Consider the following 19,553-nt stretch of genomic DNA (forward strand, 5'->3'; position numbering starts at 1 on the left):
TTGCTGGTACAATCTCTAGACTTTCAGCATCTCGGTTGTTGCTGGAATAAACAGTGGTGTCTTTCTCGGCGATTGAAAGTTGCATACACCAGACTAGGCTGTCGCATCCCGCAATTGAATTTTTATTTACATAGAGCTGGTCTCACGATGTCCCCTCTATGTCTCAACTGTAAGGAAATTGACTCAATAGTACCAGTACTTTTTATCATGTAGGCGATATTCACACCAGAAAAAAACATATTACTCGAAGCTCCATTCTGCAAAATTGAATTAGGGTTAAATATACCAGTGTTATTATCACTTGGGGCCTCGACACTAGGCTATGGCCACAGAAACGTTTGTTCCGCAGTATTTGATTACTTAACTGAAACAAAACGATTGCCTTACTAATTATTGTGTCTTTATTCTAAATATCAAATTTGCATTAATTTAACATAAATTTGGTTCTCTAAATACTTTATTAACATTAACTTCTCCTTGATTGTACACTCTTTTGACATTCACCTTGAAGTTAGTCTGACTGTTCGCTCGCATACTAGTCTAGTTATTGCACATCTCCTTTCTTTTGTGTGTTTCTTTTACTTTGCGTTTGTCGTCTTCGAATAAGAATTTCCTTTAGCTACCTCCTGCCGCCCGATTCTTGGCCTATCCCTCTTAAAGGGTGCGAGCCATGAGAAAGGAACATCATCATCATCATCACCATCATCATCATCATCATCATCGGAAAGTGCGATGCTGAGAGCCTTGGTGTGACGCCACTAATTTTAAGGCGTTACGGTGTCATTCATCTTCTTGGTTGCAGTAAAAGTTGGCTCATGCTACTACGCTGGCTCCTTGATAGTTTTAGGTTTTAAACGAGTATATTTCTGACTCTATACTGAAAATATTTTAATGCAGTTTTCTTCCTTCTTATTTGTTTATATTCACAGTAAATTATTCTGGTCTGAATAATCAATTATGTTGTTGTTTTCTTTACAAAAGTTGAATGCTCATTCATTTCGCTCTTAATTTGTTGCGCTTATTTAGTACCAAATTTATTCATGTCGCCCGCATTGAGACCCGTGCAGCGTAGTGGGTACGTGGGCACCTGTAAAAAGAATCGAGGCCCAATAACAACGACGGCACTGTCATCCCGCTTAAGCTTCGGTGGGTACAATTATAAAACGAAGGCACTCCTATCGCTTAAGCACCGAGTTCGCCTGGCTGTTTGACCAATGCGGAAGTGCGTCCTTGACAAAGTCCAACTTCAAGTTATTTGCGTTACAGGTAAAGAAATTCTTTATCCAATTTCCTGAGTGCATAGAAAACTGCAAGAGCATCCGAGAACACCGAAGTCTGTTTGTCCGGCGCAGCTTTTTTTTTTTTGAAGCATACCCTGTAGCCACGATGCTTGGCGAAATTTCGGCCATCAGGGGAAGCGACACACCGAAGACGGCTGAACGCCCACCCGAGATCCCAGGCTCACTGAAGTTCATCACGTGGTACACAAACGGTTTCGACTTCAGCAACCGTCTGCCACGTACTCAAGCCGTCTGCTCGACGATCCGAAGCGCCGACCCGGACGTGGTCTTCCTCCAGGAAGTGGTGCTTCAATCGGATCTAGTCCTACGGGCAGCTTTTGAAGACTACACATGCGTCCGAAAATTCAGCGTAAACAACTTTACTTTCACCATGCTGAAGAGAGCCACCACGAAGTTCGAGGGGTACAAGCGGCGCCAGCTGAAGACCAACAACTGGGTGAAATGCGAGGTGGCGACAATCGAGGCGTCGTTCGCGGGTCTGCCGATCACGCTTGTCAACGCCAGGCTTGAACCCGACCCCGACAGGTCGAAACTACGTAAGCATCAACTATCCAAGTGCTTTAAGGCGTGTCTAGAGCAGCCTCCTAACAGGACGGTCATCTTCGGCGGAAACCTTGGCCTGCGCGGACACGAGCTCAATGACGTAGGTGGGCGTCCGCGCTCGCTAGTGGACGTGTGGGAACACTGCGGCAGGCGGCGGGAGGTCTGCTACACGTGGGACATGATGGTGAACGACAACCATCCGTGGAACACTCGCAAGAAACCCCAGCACCGCACCGACAGGGTCTACATTAGGGCTGCCAAGCCGGCCACCATGGCGCCTGTGTCCTTCGACCTGATCGGGAGGGAAAGGATAAGCCCCGTGGGTTGCTTCCCCAGCGATCACTGGGGTCTGCTGTGCCGTTTCAATTTGCTATAGGCGTTCCGCCATGATGAGTCTCACCCGGAAATCGTGCTTTCTTGGCGACAGTAAGCAAGGAACACTTAATGGGGATGTTAAATTTAATGTCTTTAACCAGAAGGAACTGATTCCTTCAAGACAACAGCAATGGGATCACGGTATTAGGTTGCGTATTCGTATCCACTATTGATCGTCAATAAATTGAGAATCAGCGAAGTTTCTGCTGTAATAAAGCGGCTTGTTTGTGTACAGTACATTTCTTGCTGATGGCTTGCCAGTGTCAACGATTGTATAATTCACTGTACAGCGCCAGTCACGATCACCTGGGCTGCGGGCATAACGTTTGTTTTTCATTGGCCTCATCGCTCAGCACAACGAGGATAATTCTAAACATCATCGAGACAGACCTGAATATCGTGCCTCGTTTTACTCACGTGGCTTGCTAGTGGGAACCCTCCCATCCATGGTATTATTTTTAACCTTTCTGCTCGCATTTACTGTCGACTCTGGGGGTATTAGAGACGCTGCACGGAAGGGTTCCAGGTGATTTTGCACATCCTGTGGTTCTTAAATGTCACGTAAGCCCGAGTACACGAATCTCTTGTGCTCCGCATCGATCAGAATGAGAATACCACCGGTGGAAATCGAACCTGCCACCTCACGCATCAGAAGCAGAAGAGCATTTTCATTGAGCGCCCACGATTGGCTCGTGACCCATGCCCGACGCGAGAATTAGGTACTCTACTTCAGGTGACTATAGGACCCGGTCATTCCCCACAAGAAAGCTGTCGCGCTTCAAGGGGTTCAGGGACACGGTTATCTCGCCAGTACGGTTGAGGTGGAAATGAAACATTCAAGCACGCGTAATACAGCAGTAGACAGCCATTGTACGACTCATGAATTCACTGACAAAACGCGCATCTGCCTTGCAGTCGTGCAAGTATTCAATTTCATTCCTGATTCCTACATATCATCAGCTCCCGCACCAATTTTCGTCATGTAGTTCAGCGAAATTTCCGCACTTCTCAAGGTAGCTACATTGTATCCGGTATTCGTGTGTCTTGGCGATTGTTTTGGGGGGTTGAAGGCCTTTCAAGAAGCCCCTGGCTAAACTGGTCACAAAGCAGCAAGCCACGTACTAGACATACCATTTTTATATCTGCATCGATGTCTGAGTAGGACTTTGTGACTGGCCGACTGCCAGATTTCATCATTATCTTTTCTTTTTTTCTTTTGCAAACCTGTCCCTCGCACAATTTCGTCGTCACCCAAGAGGACTTGTACGATTTATCGTGTAGTGAACACACACCTTTAGATACTTGTGATACATTCTCGTCAGTTGAATAAAAATAAATTTCGGTATCTTCTCCCAGCTCCTTCGAGTAGCCTATTAGCTGGGAAAGTAGAGAATCAACTTGAAAAGTGGCGTGTGCCTTGAAACGAAACTTGTGGTGCTAAGATAAAAGTTGCGTCGTTGCTTATTCGCGGAAAATCAATCGGCACTCTGTCCATGACTTACTTATACTTACCCGTTCCTCGCTTGGCACGAGCATCGGACGGTTCGCGAAACATTATTCGTGGTCGTGTGACAACGTAGCACTTGGTTTGCGCGTAGTAAAGTGGTTAATAACCACTGAGCGATTGCGTTGGTCAACGTGGGTAAGTGAGAACGAAGTGTCCTCTGAGTAGAAGTAGACTAAGATAAGTCTGGTTTCAATACAACCGGCTAGCAGGAAACGTGTAGCGCTTGACAACAGGAACTTCCCGCTCTGTCCCTCCTTCGGCATCGACGCGTTCTAGCAATGTTCGTTACAAGCAGCCGTGAACTTACAAGGAACCATATTGTTAAAGGGATGCTCGGATGCTTGGCTCCTAACAGCTTAACGCAGTAAAAAGAACATCTCGAGCCTACTTCATGCCTTGCGGTGCAACACGCCCGAGTACCCTACGGACTCCCCTACCTTTTCACTGTTTCGGAAGCGCAGCAACAGAGAGTGAGGAACGCGCGAGTGAAAAGTCCGGCTGCACACACGCTTCACACATTACGCGTCTCGGTAGTCCGCCATCTTGTCAGCTTTGATTGGCCCGCAGGGATGCTACGCCCTTTCTGATTGGCTCAAGATACTACCGTTGGAGAATTTCAAAATATCGCGGCGGCGCATGACAGAGCGCTCCAAATGTGCATGCGTTTGTGTTCAGGGAAGCGTTCATTTTCTTTGCGCCTACAAATCATCGCGGCGTACATGTGTAGCCAGAAAAGCTTGTTTTCCCCTGTGATGTATTTTATGTTGTCCGCACTTCGAAGTGTTTTGGTGTTTGCCCACATCAGCAGATGACGATGCTCACTGTGTTTTCTTCGTCTTATGTGCTGCGCTACATTCCTACGCAGCTACTTATGCATATGTTTATTGTGAAGTGTTATAAATGTTTTTTCTTAGTTGAAACTGTGCCGTGTGCCCTAATTTAGTGTTAGTTGTTTTTTCCTGTGATGGCAATTCCCCTCGGTAACTTGTGCTGCACATCCTGCGTTTGTTTATTCAAGACGTTCGACTTTATATGGACCCTTTGACCAGTTTCAGCGTCATCGTTTAGAAGAGCCAGGACGTCTCAAATATTTTTGTGTTGTGCCTGGGATCGTAGGCGCACCTTTTCACATCTCTCTGCGCTGGTTGCAAGGAACGAAAATGGGAAGGAGGCGGACGTGTGCCTGTGTTTTTTTAGAGTGCTATAACCAAGTTCTCTAGCAAGATGCGGCACTGCGCACTTGCTCCCACCGAGCTGGCTGCATCAAGCAGGTGGCGGCGGTACGTCCTTGAAGCAGTTCTGCAAAAAAAAAAAAATACAAGAATTTGCCAGTCAGTGCAGCTCAGTTGATGTTCTCCAGTCTGGCAGGGAAGACACTTCAAACGCAGCGCGTATGAAAAAAAAAAAAGAACTCGCCGGTCAGAACCGAACCGACGCCCACTACCATTCCGCGGAGCATAAGATCACTTACTAACTCACAACGACATCACTGAATATTACTACTTGGGGCGTAGGCAATTCCCACTGCCACACGTAAAATTAAACAGGGCTCAGGCAGTCACGCTGCGTTTACTGCAAAGCGGAACGTACCCTACTCCGTATTTCATAAATAAAATTCACCCCGAAAGAGAAATTAGGAAAGAATGTAACGTGTGCGATGGCATCCTTGACATCAGACACATGCTGGCGGGCTGTCCCGCGACTCTCGCCCACCCCGATGAAATATGGCTTTACTGGCACAAGATGATATCAAGCTCTTCATATCAAGATCAACTACGGGCTGTCCAGAGGGTCCACGATGGCGCCATAAGGCTCGGCCTGGCGGTGCCGACGTGGACGCGGCCCGCCTCGGTCTGAAAAGACCGGGCTCCAGGATTCTAATAAAGTTTTCTGAATGAATGAATGTCTCAGTATAGTTCCGTTCACTACCATGGAACATGGAAGAAGGAAAAGACTAGGAGCTCCTTATTGAAGCGTTCCGTACAATTCCTATAGAAATATTACGGAATTTATATGGAATCCAGGATTGTACGAAATCATACGGAATTATATGAAACTGGCATCCGGAATGTTTCAACAGGGAGGGAGCATTCCGTAACAAAATCGAAGCATGAAAATTCGGCCCAACACTTGATCATGTCGCGGTAAGTTTCAGTGATATCTCTACCACCGTGTTAGCCGCTCTGAGCGCACGCTCTTCTGAAGCTACAACGTGTGTACAACAGGAACAGGCGGCTGCCGCACTCACGAGTTGCAACGGAGACCATAAATGTACACGTGGCAACAAACGACCGAAGTAGGGCGAGCATACAGACAGAAAAATGTGCGCATAGCGGTTCGGGAGAAACACGGACAACCCCGCATCCGTTTGAACCTACCAGGAACCACGCACACTGGGCCGAGTCTGCCAAGCGCATGATAACGTGTTGGGCCGACTTCATGAGGAAGAAAAGGCGAAGAAGACAGCTTCAAGGAGAGTTGCCTTGCGAAGGGTGTCTGCACGATGTAATGCTCGCTATAGCCTATACTCCATTTCATAAGATGTTTGCAGAACCGCTGAAAATACGAGGCGTACGCAGGCAACATCATTGCGCAGTGAGAATAAGTTCCGCGTGTAGCTCCCTCATTAATGGTGGGATTAGACAGTTTTGCGTTTTTGCTTGGTAGATCATACGTTACAGCGATACGAGACATATATCAGGACCTTTGCATATGCACGTCGTGTAGCACGAATTCAGCAGCCGCTGAGCAGACGACGCGGCCCGGATGAACACGTCTCGAGCCGGATTCTACCTTCCTATTGGCTAAGGAGTCTTGCAGGTTCGAGGGTGCTGCAACCAACGTGTAAGATGGAGTAAAGTTTATTTCCTTCTTCCGTGCTGTGGAAGCTGCAGGCGCCGCGGCCAACCAAAGGGGCAAGCACATATGAAGGTATTCGCCCGTGCTTTGTCGTCCCGAGCTTTGTGAAGCACGCAAGCAACCGTTTCTGTAGACTTCATAGCGTTGGTCCTGTTGCACGAAACTACTACGACAAAATGGATGCCTACTATACTAGTACCGAATATGCCGTGCTGAGTAAGCGCGGAAAAGCACATGGTCGTCATAATTACCCTATTAATCGGACCACGCTTGAGAGATATGGTTTCGCCGTCAGGATGGCAAATTGGGTTGGTTGGTATCGATACACTGGGAGCGCCGCTGAGTGCAAGAACAGAAAGTGAAGAAATTGGCTGGGTATAAGCTGGAACACGAAGCAGCTGTGCGGGGTTTTAGCCAAGCACATAAGCGTTGAAGGGGCACACGCGTGGTGGTAAGTAGTATAGGCGGTGGAAACCTTGTTGTTAAATTTCAGCTGGAATAATTCAGCGTACATCCTGTAGTTTTCGCTCTACTGCCCCCTCCTCCGCCCCTCTTTTTTTTCCATGGCGCTACTCTCAATAAATCATTGTTCTTGCACTGGGACCTCCTTCCTGCGGATAGGCCGTTACATTTCTAACCAGTCATCATAGTGCGACACTGACGTCACGTCCTTCGCGCGTAGTGTACGAAATTGATACATCATTATGCTACCATCGGTGCCTGAGAGGAGGAAGTTGATATCTCCAAGAGGCTGAGACAGGGGTGCCATTTATTGCCGCTGCTGTTTATGATGTACGTGGTAAAGATAGAAAGGGCGCTAGAGGGAAGTAATATCGGGTCGTCCATTGTCGTCCATGTAAAGCAGCTTCCAGCTTTGCTTTATGCGGACGACAATGTGTTGCTTGCTAACAAGCAAAGTGATATGCAACGTATGCTTAATCTGTGGACAGGAATGTGAGATGTTAGGATTAAAATTTAGGGTCGAAAATTAGGTTTCATGGTATTCAATGAAAATATTGAACGAAGAGTGTCAATACAAGGCCAAGAAATACCTCGGGCAACAGAGTACAAATACCTTGGTGAACGAATAAACGAAGGTAATGAATATATGGAAACAGGATATTATATTTATAGCAAAAGGGAAAAGAAATGCGGCCATAATAAAACACAGACCGCTATGGGGATACAATAGGTACGAGTTGCTCCAGGGTATGTGGAAAGGTGTAATGGTTCCAGGACATACATTTGGAAATGTGGTTGTTTGCTTGGAGTCAGAGGTACAATCAGGACTCAATGGCAGTCAAAGGTCAGTGGGACGCCTCGCATTGAGCGCTCACGGGAAGACTACAAATGAAGCTGTGCAGGGTGATATGGGCTGGAAAAGTTTTGAAGGGCTCAGAGTAACATTGATTTTGAAGAACGACTGTGGAATATAAAAGAAAGTGAATGACTTGCGAAAGGGTTCAGGTATTTGTACAAAAGACATTGCCATACGGTCGAGGAAAAGAAGGAGGAAGCTTATTAGTAAGTATGGTAAGCTTCCTGGTGAGTAGTATGGTAAGCAACGTGGAAACAAAGAACGTCAAATGCCAAGTCAGAGAGGCTGAGACAATCTCATGGGTGGCGGCAATGGAAAAGACGGATGGTACGAGTAAATACCTCGATAAGGTGGAAGCTTGGGCGAGTTGGTGATCCAATATATTCAAATAAATAAAAATTCAAGTAAATAAATAAATAAATAAAGTTGTTTTTTCATTACTTTTGTTCATGTATATAGTTCTGGCAATTTCGCCAAGAAAGATCAGTTGATATTAGCGCCTGTGTTGTGTTATCCCTTTATTCCTCGTTTTTTTGCGCTGTGCAAACATGTTGAAGTGACTACCCGTGAGGAAAAAATGGCAGCTCTTCACTTGTCGAAGCGAGACCCGGATACGTTATAATGCGAGCTTCGCCAAAGGAGTAAGTGCTTGCTGCGGCAAAGCTAGGGAAACGATGGAACACGCTTTATTAGAGCGTGAAGATATCTACCCAGCTCTCGGTTTAGGCTCCTCTGGCTTTCTTGCTCTTGGGTTCAGGCATAACCGGGGGAAAGTAAGCATGTCCACAATAAAGATTAGTAAGAGGTGGTTGGAGGTTTTGCGGCAGAAAAGTAGGGAAACAACAAACAACGGAGGCGCGCAAAAACAAAAGTTTTCAGTAGTGGTTCAGAAAGTTTGATTCTCGGACTTCTTTGAGTGCCTTTCCCTTTTTTTTTTGAAAAGATAAGTAGGGCATTACGCAACATAACAAAAACTTGGTGGCACCACCCACCACCCCGTTTCAAAGCAAACTATCGCCCTATATCAATTACTTGTACCTGTTCAAAGATGCTTGAACATATCATCTCGAAACATCTGTTAAATTATATTAATGAATATAACCTGTTATCTATCCACCAACATGGCTTTCGTCAAGGCCTATCCACAACATCTCAGCTCATCGAATTAGCCCATGATCTTCCAGAAACTATTAACTCTCGGGGACAAACGGATATGATCTTCATGGACTTTGCGAAGGCATTTGATAAAGTGTCTCACCATAAACTACTAAGAAAAATTTATGTTATGTTCAATAATGCTGCTATTACACAATGGTTCTCATCCTATTTTCTTTCTCGCGAGCAATATGTCGAAACTAGTGGTACAAGGTCTCAGACTTCATGTGTTATATCGGGAGTTCCCCAAGGCAGTGTTCTGGGCCCCCTTTTATTCCTCTTATTTATAAATGACCTTCCGAATGAAATAGATGTTTCCATCAGGCTCTTTGCAGATGACTGCATTATATTGTCACGTGGTGGTGACGTAGAAGAACACAGTAGCAATACTGTGAACGAGAAAAGTAACTTTTCTTGGGCGAACTTGTGCCCACAAAACAGGCTACACTTATAGCACAACGAAAGCGGCGAACACAGTCGGCGATCGTCGGAAATCTGATCAGCGGGTCAAGAGCGTCGGCTTTTATAGAGCAGTCGTCGAATGTTCCAGACTAATCGTTCGGACCCGCGTGCCTTCCACAAATTTCTACACCATTCGCGTCAGGCGATAAAATCAGATAACATAAAGTTCGGCGACAACAGAGAGCGCATAGAAGCATCGATAACTTTCCAGAAACTTCGGATACATGCAGGGCGTCCCGCGCTGTGCGATAACATTTGTTAGGCGGCGAAACGTGGTCGCCCGATAAAGATAAGTACACGTGTCAATATACAATAAAATTAATACAGTAGGAGACCAGGCTAAATTACAAGCAAATTTACAGAAGATAAAGAAATGGTGTGATGAATGGCAAATGGTGCTAAATCCGTTAAAAACTGTAGTTATGACAGTCTCTAGAAAGTTAAATTTCTTAAACTACTCTTATTTTATTAATAATCATGAACTTATAAGAGTTGATCAGCATAAGTATCTTGGCATGATTTTCACAAGTGATCTTCGCTGGAACCAACATATAGATTATGTGTGTGCCAAGGCCAACAAGTCACTCATGGTGTCTGAGGCGTAATTTACCTTTCGCAACTCAAGAAACAAAACTTCTAGCTTATAAAACATTAATTAGACCTATAATTGAATATGCTAAGGTTGTCTGGGACCCTTACACTGCTATAAATATATCAAAAATCGAACGAATACAGCGACTGGCAGTCAGATTCATATTCAATAAATATCGGCGGACGGACTCCCCTTCTATACTTTGTGTTGAGGTAGACCTACCGACATTACAGGCTAGATTTAAATATGAAAGACTTAAATATATTTACCTAATAATTCATCATCATGTTCATATTAGGTATACAGACTTTTTTTAAATTCTTTCTGGTGAAACCACTAGACATCGTCATTCAACGTTTATTCGTCCCCCTGTTATTCATACCGATTGTTTCAAGTATAGCTTTTTTCCAAGAGCTATCAAAGAATGGAACTCCCTGTCGGAAGAAGCCGTTTCATCCTCATCAATTGATTTCTTCGCAAAACACATTGGAAATATCCTTGTTTGTCAGTAATATACTTTACTTTGTATCTTTGTATCTTCAGCGGTTTATGCTGTTACCTCTTGGTGTTAATAATTTTAATTTTTTGTCCCTTATTGCGTTTCAATGTACAATTTTCCATGTACAACATATGTGATTTATAATTGTTCGTACTCCTCTCCTGCTATAGCCCTGTGTAAGGGCTGGCAGTATCTGTAAATAAATAAATAAATAAATAAATAAATAAATAAATAAATAAATAAATAAATAAATAAATAAATGAGCGTACGGTGACTGTCTTCTTTCGTCAAGAGTCGTGTAACAACAGAAATTTTTTGACTTTGTTAACGTTCAAGAAATCACCGCAAAATGTCGATATCGTCGCTGTCGCTGCCGTTCATCTCTGTTGTGTTCCGTTCTTCCTTAAACTGGAATCCGCACATGGGCAGGTTAAACTTTCTGTACAGTAAGCATGCAGTTACTGCGCGAGAAAACGACAATTCTATGCCAAGGCTTGTTCACTTGCCGTTAGTGGCTGGAGGGATTTTGCGGCCTTTGGTCCGAGTATTTCCTGCAAAATACAGCGACATATTTTTTGTCATAGTGCTGACGTTCTTGGTTGTACTGTAAAAGAGCTCGTTAGGCAAATTAGCCATGTGGAAACCTATGAAATAAGAAAATATTGTTGGAACAAAATGAGTCTACTGACGTGCCTGCGGCATAATCAGGTATAAGATAGTTCTTTTCATTGGCTGTTAAGTTACACCCCCCACCCCTCCTCCAATTGACTTTTACGGTTGGCCATGGTGTGCAGCGGTTCTAAGTGAATAATGTTTAGATCTTCACTTGTTTTCAGCTGATAGCACCATGCGTAGTAAATTAACTCAATGTGCGGCTGCCTCAGCCAAACGACGTCTATGGATCGGATTCCCGAAGCGGAACAAATAGTTACCGGCAATAACAATCATACGTACAGTGTTTACACTAGTTCGCATCATTCAGTAAGTCAGCTTGTGTCAACAGCTACGTGCGTGAGGCAGACCTGCAAGTCTCTTCTGTCGCAGTTGCACAAAGAAAAACGCCTAAGAGTTCTGCGTCCACTTACCAGAAGCTTTGGGTCCTCCATGCAATTTATGCCCTGCAAAGAAACGCACTTCAGCTGCACCACGTGCTCTTTACGCAGGCCATCGTTCATCCCAGATAATTTCTGTAGTATCTAGCAACCTTGCCGACGGAAGTCAAGTGTCATTTCCTTTTTTAAATGGAGTAGAACAAATATATTTCCTGCTTGATGATGCGGAAGAAGCCATCTTCTCCGAATGCGAAAGAAACGTTTATCACCTTATTAAATTGTCACGTTTTACGTTTCGATATGATTTGAGGCATCCGTAGCGGGGAAGTACGGATTAGCTTGACCACTCGAAATTTTTTTTTGAAGTGCTCTGAATCTAAGTATACGAGCGCCTATGCATTTCGCGCATGTCGCCTACGTCAAAACGGGACCGCCCCAGCCGGATCGAACCCACGGCCTCGAGATCAGTAGCAAAATGTTTTAGCATGTGCTTTTGAAGTTCGATGGTGAGTAACACGGCGCCAACACCATGAACAGCACAATCGAGTGGTCAAAGTCAAGCCACGCCTAGATAACCGTACAGAAACGAAAAACAGGATGCATAAAAATGTCTGCAAAAAAATAAAGAAGTACGAGTATTTACCTTAGGCCTTGCTGCCAGATATATGGACGACCGACTCATCATCACCCCATCATCATCATCATCATCATCATCATCATCATCATCATCATCATCATCATCATCATCATCATCATCACCACCACCACCACCACCACCACAACCACCACCATCATCATCATCATCATCATCATCATTATCATTATCATTACCATCATCATCATCATCATCATCATCCTATCTTATGTCTACTGCAGGACGAAGACCTTTTCCTGCGATCTCCAATTACCCCTGTCGTGCGCCTAGTGATTCCAACTAATGCTCGCGAATTTCCTAATTTCATCGCCCCACCTAGTCATCTGCAGTCCTTGACTGCGCTTCCCTTCTCTTGTCACCCATTCTCTAGCCCCAATTGTCCACCGGTTGTCTAACCGACTCATAGTTCGACCGGAATTAGAAGAGCTCAGACGCCTGCCCCCGGAACTTCATTGACTTTAATAAACAAGCTTACACCAACGTCGACAATCTCCCTCCTCGCCCCTCTCCTCCCCCGCCTCCACATAGTGTAAATGTTCTTTCTGTTTTTAATTATTTATTCCACATACGTACCATGGATGCCTCTACATGAGGGTTTGGGTAAGGGGTTAGGGGGGGGGGGGGGGGCTAGTACAATTTTACGGTAACGAAAGAAACAGGAAACGTCAAACAACCGATATGTTAACAACGCAGAAAGCAAGAAAGAAATACCGAGCAGCATTATATAGGCCTATATTCTTCCATATCACATACGAACGCCTTAGGAGATGCAAGCGCTATCTGAACATCCATGTTAAAGAAAAACGTGTTACGAGCGAACTTTCAAACAGATATGCTAAGAGAACTAAGTGAATCTAGAAACAGGCCAATAAAATTTACGGTAGAGCGTTCATTGCCATTTCGTGTTGAACAATACAAATAAACAGAAAAAAAAACGCACACGCGTAAGGATAAAGCGACAGGGGCTTCTGATGCGTACCATTCCGCAACGCTGCGTTGTAGATATTGGCGTAATATTTCACCAGCCCCACATTCAGCGTTTTCCCGGCGTTTTCTGGCGTTTTGTCACCCGGCGTCGCTCGGCGTCGACGCTGAGGCTGGCGCCAAGCCAAAACGTCGTGCTCAAGGGACACCAGATCTCGCCGCCGCCGTCGGAAGCGGCTCGACAGCGCCGACCAATCAGCGCGCGGCAGGGCGTGGCCACGCGCCGACCGCTCGTGATGTTCACGCCGATATTGCTGCCAGTTTTCTGAAGCTTAGCCTTGTGTAATTTTTCTACACTGCCCTGAATATTTTATTTAGCGTAAAACTATGCAAAAGGCATAAATATTGCATTGAAGAATACTTATGACAGCTCTTTTCATTGACATTACACAATTAGCTTAGGAGGTTTCTGGTAAAATAAATCTGGTCACATTGTGTGACGCTGCGCTGGCGCTGGTCGGCGTGCCGTTCGTGTGGCTGGACGCCCTCTCTGGCGCCGTTCATGCGACCACGCCGGGAGACGCAACGCCAAAAAACGCCGGTAGAAACGCTGAATGTGGGCCGGCTCTTAAGTTTCAGCGACGCTGAAACTCGACGGGTCGTTCGACAGGCTTGCGCACCTTCCCCCTTTCGGAACAACGACAGCGACGTGCTTGATGCTACAATGACTTCTTGGTATTGAGTTAGGTAATCCAAGTCACGGGGGATATTTCGTGCCGAGGGTCACTCACCTCCTTGTAGTCTTCAGTCATGACGCACTCCATGTCGAACCGCGGGAATCCTTTGGCCAGTTCTCTTTGAACGCATTGCACACCCTGAGGAAATAAGTCGGAAAGGGCGGAGGGGGGACGGGGGAGGGAGGTTCCAATTATGTGTGGGCCGTAGTCGTCACGCTTGGCGCTGTTTCTCTATATAGGCCATGCGGAGAAGCACTCACGAGGATAGCGGGCACGGCATGCATCAGTTGCTCGAACTGCATCACCAGGGGAACGAAGCGTGCCTTGCACTTGTTGAACACTGCGGATCGCAACAAGAAAAAAAAAAAAGAAAACGAAACTATTTGATCGCACCTGCGCTCTCCACAGCGCATTAGAGTCAAAGAGTCAAGGAGTTTATTCAGACAACGTATGGTACAGTTCCCTAGGGCGCAGAACCAAAAGGAAAGTGGATGCCTGACAAGGAGTCTGCGCCCTTCTTGCTCGCATTCGAGAGCACAAGGCATTCAGCGCATAACATAAACACTAAACGAGATGGAAATACAGAGTGGTTGGTTAACATTGAAACTGGAGTTATTTCGCATGGAACATTTATGTACAAATGGGGAAATACTGTAAGAAACAACAGAAAAAATGAAAAGAGTGGGGACTTAAAAGCGCCACCGTCGAAATTATCCTGTACCCTTTAACGCGTACTTAAACAAAAATAAATAAAAGAAAGGCCCGAAGGAGGGCGCTCGCTGAAACCGATGTGACGAAAGGTGCCATATCATTAGCGCTTGTATCTTTGCAACCGTAGCCTACCGACGCGCACAACTTTGGCATTGTTGTGCACGGGAAGAAAGCCATTGTTCGGTCATGCACGCGTCGTATATGTGCGCAGATGGCGCCACTGTCGCGCCACGCATGGCGCAATCGGAGGTAAGCTTAGCCTCTCGCGCTCGGCGTTCGCGAGAGGCGTAGCTCGGCAATACGTTTGTCGATCCGAGCGCTAGGGGTCGCGTTCGAGCGAACTCACTCAGTCCCAGCAGACATAAACAATCAAACTCAAACACATGTTCATCAGAAGTTTTAAGACATACAAGTGCGCAATTTATTGCGGAAATTTCACGCTTGCTCGTTCAAATGGCACCTCGCATTGGACACGCAGAGTCCAGAAATGGCGCGAAGAGATTCAGGAAGCAATACGGAGGGATAGTCAACCGCTCTGAGCAAGGCGGGACGTGACCGTCTCCATAGGGAGCGCAAGTTCAGTGGATCGTGGCGAGCGCAGGGCAGTCTAGGGTGCCACTAGTATATAGTTGGGCGATTTCTTTGCCCTGGTGCCGAAACGCCGTACGGACAAGAAACTGGCCCACTACAAGTAGGAAGCGAGCACGATTGCGAAATTAGACCGTATATATAAGATAACCCGCCACTGTAACACAAGTTAGGCACGTAATCTTTATAATTCGTGAGTAAATGTATCTTGTGTATTTGGTTATGTCAGTTCTGTATAAGATAGAGGCGAAACACCCTATGCAGCGTACACGCAAGACCTTTCACGGATACCTCACTGCGGCTACATTCCCGATACAGCCTGCCTTGATATTTCGGCTGGCATTTGCTCTCACAATGAGTTCCAGTGTAAGAATCATTTTTCTCATTTTTGTGTACGATTACCGGCCGAACTTTTCCGCGTTACTCGCGACTACGGTTCTGCGCGATTTGTTATACTTCAACGGCGTAAGATGACGTCATTACTGCGGGAATTCACCGCCTCTGTCGCCACATTTCCAGTTCTTCGTAAACTTCGCTGACAGGTTAACACTCTCCAATGACCACGTATGAACGAGTTGAAAGAAATTGCGGTGTTTTGCACGCCAACACCACTATCTAGGTATAAGGCACGCCGCAGCGGTGGACGCCGGATTAACTTCGACCATCCGGGGCTCAATACCGTGCGTCTAAAGCACGGTGCACAAGCGTTGCTACATCGCACCCCCATCGAACTGCAGTAACTGCGACCGGGATCGAACTCACAGCTCGGTGCTTAACAGCCAAGGCCACAAACCTATACGTACCAATGCGGCTGTGTCAGCTTCAAGTCCCGCCTTAGATAAAAAAAAAAGAGGTCTCTGTTCGGCAACCATAAACGCAGTTGCTCGCTTAGCCGAGAACGATGGCTCCTTCTCACAAAACGTGAGCGACACCTTCACAGCCGGTACAACGGGCCCGCAACAGCAAATGCCACCCTTCGCCATATCCACGCAGTCGACGAAGATTCTAAGGCATCAGAAGACGCCGGAACCCCTTTATTTTGAACATCTTTCACAGGTCCATACGGGTGTCAGCGTGACGTCGAGCACTGAAAGTCACGCAAACGATGCTCTTCTTTCAGTTTGTTTTTCACCAGAGAGCCTGGAAGCGAGAACTGTACAGCTGGCTCTGAGCTGCACGAACCTTCGGCCTAGCGGCGCATCCATCAAACTACAAAATTCGGCATTCGTGAATTGGAGCCTCGCTATCGCTGGCCGTACACCGGCTTTCGCGCAATTCCGTTCGCCCGAATTTCATCAATAATAAACCGTCGGATTTTTTCTACCGTGCGTCGTTTTCTTTGACCGGCGAAATATGGATGCGCGATGAGCGCCGCTAGATGCAGGAAATGAAGGCAGTGGGCGCACACGCACGGCGTGGTTGCACTCTGAATGCGTGCCACTTCCTCGTTTGAGCAGCGAACATTCGTCACCTGTCCACTTCAAGCTCGGCTCACCGGCCCAACGGCATTGGGAAATGGGCTCCTGACCTTATGACACCTCATGTAGGTTCAAGGACGCTGAACTATTTCAGGGGGATTGCATACATAAAAAAAAAAAAAGAAATTGGCATATGTGCCATGTTAGCTGTAAGGAGAAAACTGGCGCTGGGGTTGGCCAACTACCACGGAAATTACGGGAAGTTCAGACTTCGGATTCACGTTGGTCCGCTTGCGCATCGTCCACTAATTCAGACTATCAGCTCCTCGTCGAAAGCTGTAGGTACCTTCCGCTCAGCTTGATTACAAGTTTCGCTCTGCTGGCATGAATTTCGGCAGAACCAGAACAATTAACGGGCAACCACAGATCAGCAACTGGTAGTCATTACATATATATAAAGTCATATCATAAAAAGCCGATAAACAATGATACCGAGGTCAGCATAGAAGAAATTACTTGGAGTTAACTCGCATTACACGTGCGATGCTCTTACCAAATGAGCTACCGCGGCGCCCTTTCCCCATCCACTTTCCTGGGTGTGGATAACATTATTATTATTATTATTATTATTATTATTATTATTATTATTATTATTATTATTATTATTACTTTATATATATATTTATTTATTTAGTTATCTATATACAATACTGGTGGTCTGATTGCAAGATCATAGCATGGGCAATTAATGCAGTGCAGTAGCAGACAAATATACATATTCTTCACGGGCAGCAACATAGCGTCGATCACAGGTAGGCAAAAGATTATATATATATATATATATATATATATATATATATATATATATATATATATATATATATATATATATATATATATATCAGAAGAAAGGTGTTTAACCGAGGGGCCCGGTTTTTATTAGTAATATCATAAGAAGCCAACAAACACTGACACCAAGGGCAACATAGGGGAAATTACTTGTGCTTAATAAATGAAATAAACAAGCGATAAATTAATGGAAGCGAAAGTGGATGTAAAAACAACTTGCCGCAGGTGGGGAACGATCCCACAAACTTCGCATTTCGCGTGCGATGCTCCACCTATTGAGCTTCCGCAGCGCCGTTTCTCCATCCACTTTCTTGGGTATTTATGTTTCCTAGCAGAGCCCTGGGAGTGTTAACCAGCGCCACCACTCACAGACCTTGGCGGCGTTTTCAAGTTGTTTCATCCACTTTCACTTCCAGTAATTTATCGCTTCTTTATTTCTTTTATTCAGCACAAGTAATTTCCCCTATGTTGTCCTTGGTGTTAGTGTTTGTTGGCTTAGTTCATTGTCTTGATCCGGCGACATTACGTGCAAATCTATTAGCGGGAGTCCTGAAGGAGACATATGACTCAACTTTATATCGCATTGTCCTTCATTCTTTGAGAGATGTTATTCTACAGATACTGCTTCGCGCGTCACCATTCCTCTTTCTATGTCTTATGCTTCGTATTTTAAGCGGTAAATATACATATCCCTTACCGAATCAATATATACGCACGGTAAACAATATTGTACTCGGCAAACACGCAAATAAAGGTGAAAAAAATAATATAAACTGCTGTACGAGGCCTTCGCATGTACAGTCCTGGCATTTTTTAATGTCTCTATACACCTTGCTAGCAGTAAAAAAGTTATGTGTCAGATTCAGGCTGGAAGCCGCTGGGAAACCGAGACACGAAACGATTCGGCATCAAAAACCCTGGCGAAAATAAGAGTTGTTTGCTTTTCTCTGGTTCATTGTTACATGTCCTCTTACCCCAGCGTAAGAGTAGTGAACTCAGTGTTGTGTTTCGATCGATCTCCTTATTTTTCTTTCTCTTTCGTATCTCTTTCCCAAAGTGACACATTGGAACTTCACTGAAACATGCCACGCACAGTTCACTGTGGAATTCCGTACTGTTATAGCGAAACTTACGCACAACTGACCCTGAACACATAATTATTTATTTTTTATTTATTTATTTAGCAATACTGTAGGCCTTGACAGGCCCATACAGGGGTGACTTACGGGGGTATTCACAGTTTCGATCACTATATACAGGACATTTGCACATGAATGTACTGTTCCGCAACACATCATTCTGGCCAAGTTTCATAAGAGCACATATAACTTCCGCGTTATGGCATTATGGCGTTATGGTGATTCCTTAAGGTAGGTGCTAAATGCATCTGGGAATTCCAGACAGCAAACAGAAACGTTTAAGTGGGAAAACGTAGGGGTTATACCCTTCCTGCAGGAGGGCTTCAGTTGCGACGTGTCAAATTGGCTGGCGAGCTCCAGCAAGAACTTTGGGTCGATGGGTGGTCCCGCCGACGCGCCGCACCACAGCGCGACCAGCACGACTAGCATGCAGTGGGACAGCGCTGTGGACATGACTGCTTGCGACGCTGCTACGCGAGTGCAGTGTTTGGGGTCCGCTGCACATTCGTCTATCTTCTACTTCAGGGACGGACGTCCCAGTAAACAAAAAGAAAGCAGCAGTCAACGAAAGGCTCGTGCTACTGGCTGCGGCGCCACTGAGATCCGAACGAATGCAGCTCGGTCAACAGGGCCGCCTTTTTTACGTGATGGATCGCGAGGCCTCCATATCGCGCTCGGCCTATAATTCAGTGCGCGCGACCCAGATCAGACTGTTTGCTGTGGCAGCTTCTGGTTCTCGATGCTCTCACTTGGCTGGCCGTATATACCTTGCTTGCGTATCCTCTCACATGCTCCAGACACTGTCGTCCGGAGACGACGAGAAAAAAAAAATTAACATGGCTTTCGGTAGACTTGAAGCTGCTTGGTCG

General features: G+C 45.7%; 2 protein-coding genes across 3 annotated transcripts; one reads left to right on the top strand and one right to left on the bottom strand.

The window, feature by feature from the left end:
• The first annotated feature begins 1,040 nt into the window (after nucleotides 1–1,040).
• On the top strand, nucleotides 1,041–4,657 carry LOC126528519 (tyrosyl-DNA phosphodiesterase 2-like). The gene has a single exon (XM_055069064.2). The coding sequence runs from the start codon at nucleotides 1,387–1,389 to the stop codon at nucleotides 2,218–2,220; it is 834 nt and encodes a 277-aa protein (XP_054925039.1). The 5' UTR covers nucleotides 1,041–1,386; the 3' UTR covers nucleotides 2,221–4,657.
• A 73-nt stretch (nucleotides 4,658–4,730) lies between these two features.
• On the bottom strand, nucleotides 4,731–19,196 carry LOC126528520 (uncharacterized). Of its 2 annotated transcripts, XM_055069065.2 has the most exons (6): nucleotides 18,990–19,191; nucleotides 14,240–14,319; nucleotides 14,034–14,117; nucleotides 11,697–11,729; nucleotides 11,118–11,162; nucleotides 4,731–5,025 (listed from the first exon to the last, which is right to left on the bottom strand). In XM_055069065.2, exons 1-6 carry the CDS (start codon nucleotides 19,135–19,137, stop codon nucleotides 4,990–4,992), a joined length of 426 nt encoding a protein of 141 aa, XP_054925040.1. In that variant the 5' UTR covers nucleotides 19,138–19,191; the 3' UTR covers nucleotides 4,731–4,989. The 2 variants fall into 2 exon arrangements, with proteins under 2 accessions (XP_054925040.1, XP_054925041.1); XM_055069066.2 differs by lacking the exon at nucleotides 11,118–11,162 and having other exon boundaries at nucleotides 18,990–19,196.
• Nucleotides 19,197–19,553: the final 357 nt, after the last annotated feature.

Source organism: Dermacentor andersoni, chromosome 9 (assembly GCF_023375885.2).
Source record: "Dermacentor andersoni chromosome 9, qqDerAnde1_hic_scaffold, whole genome shotgun sequence".
In the NCBI taxonomy this organism is placed as follows: Eukaryota; Metazoa; Arthropoda; class Arachnida; order Ixodida; family Ixodidae; genus Dermacentor; species Dermacentor andersoni.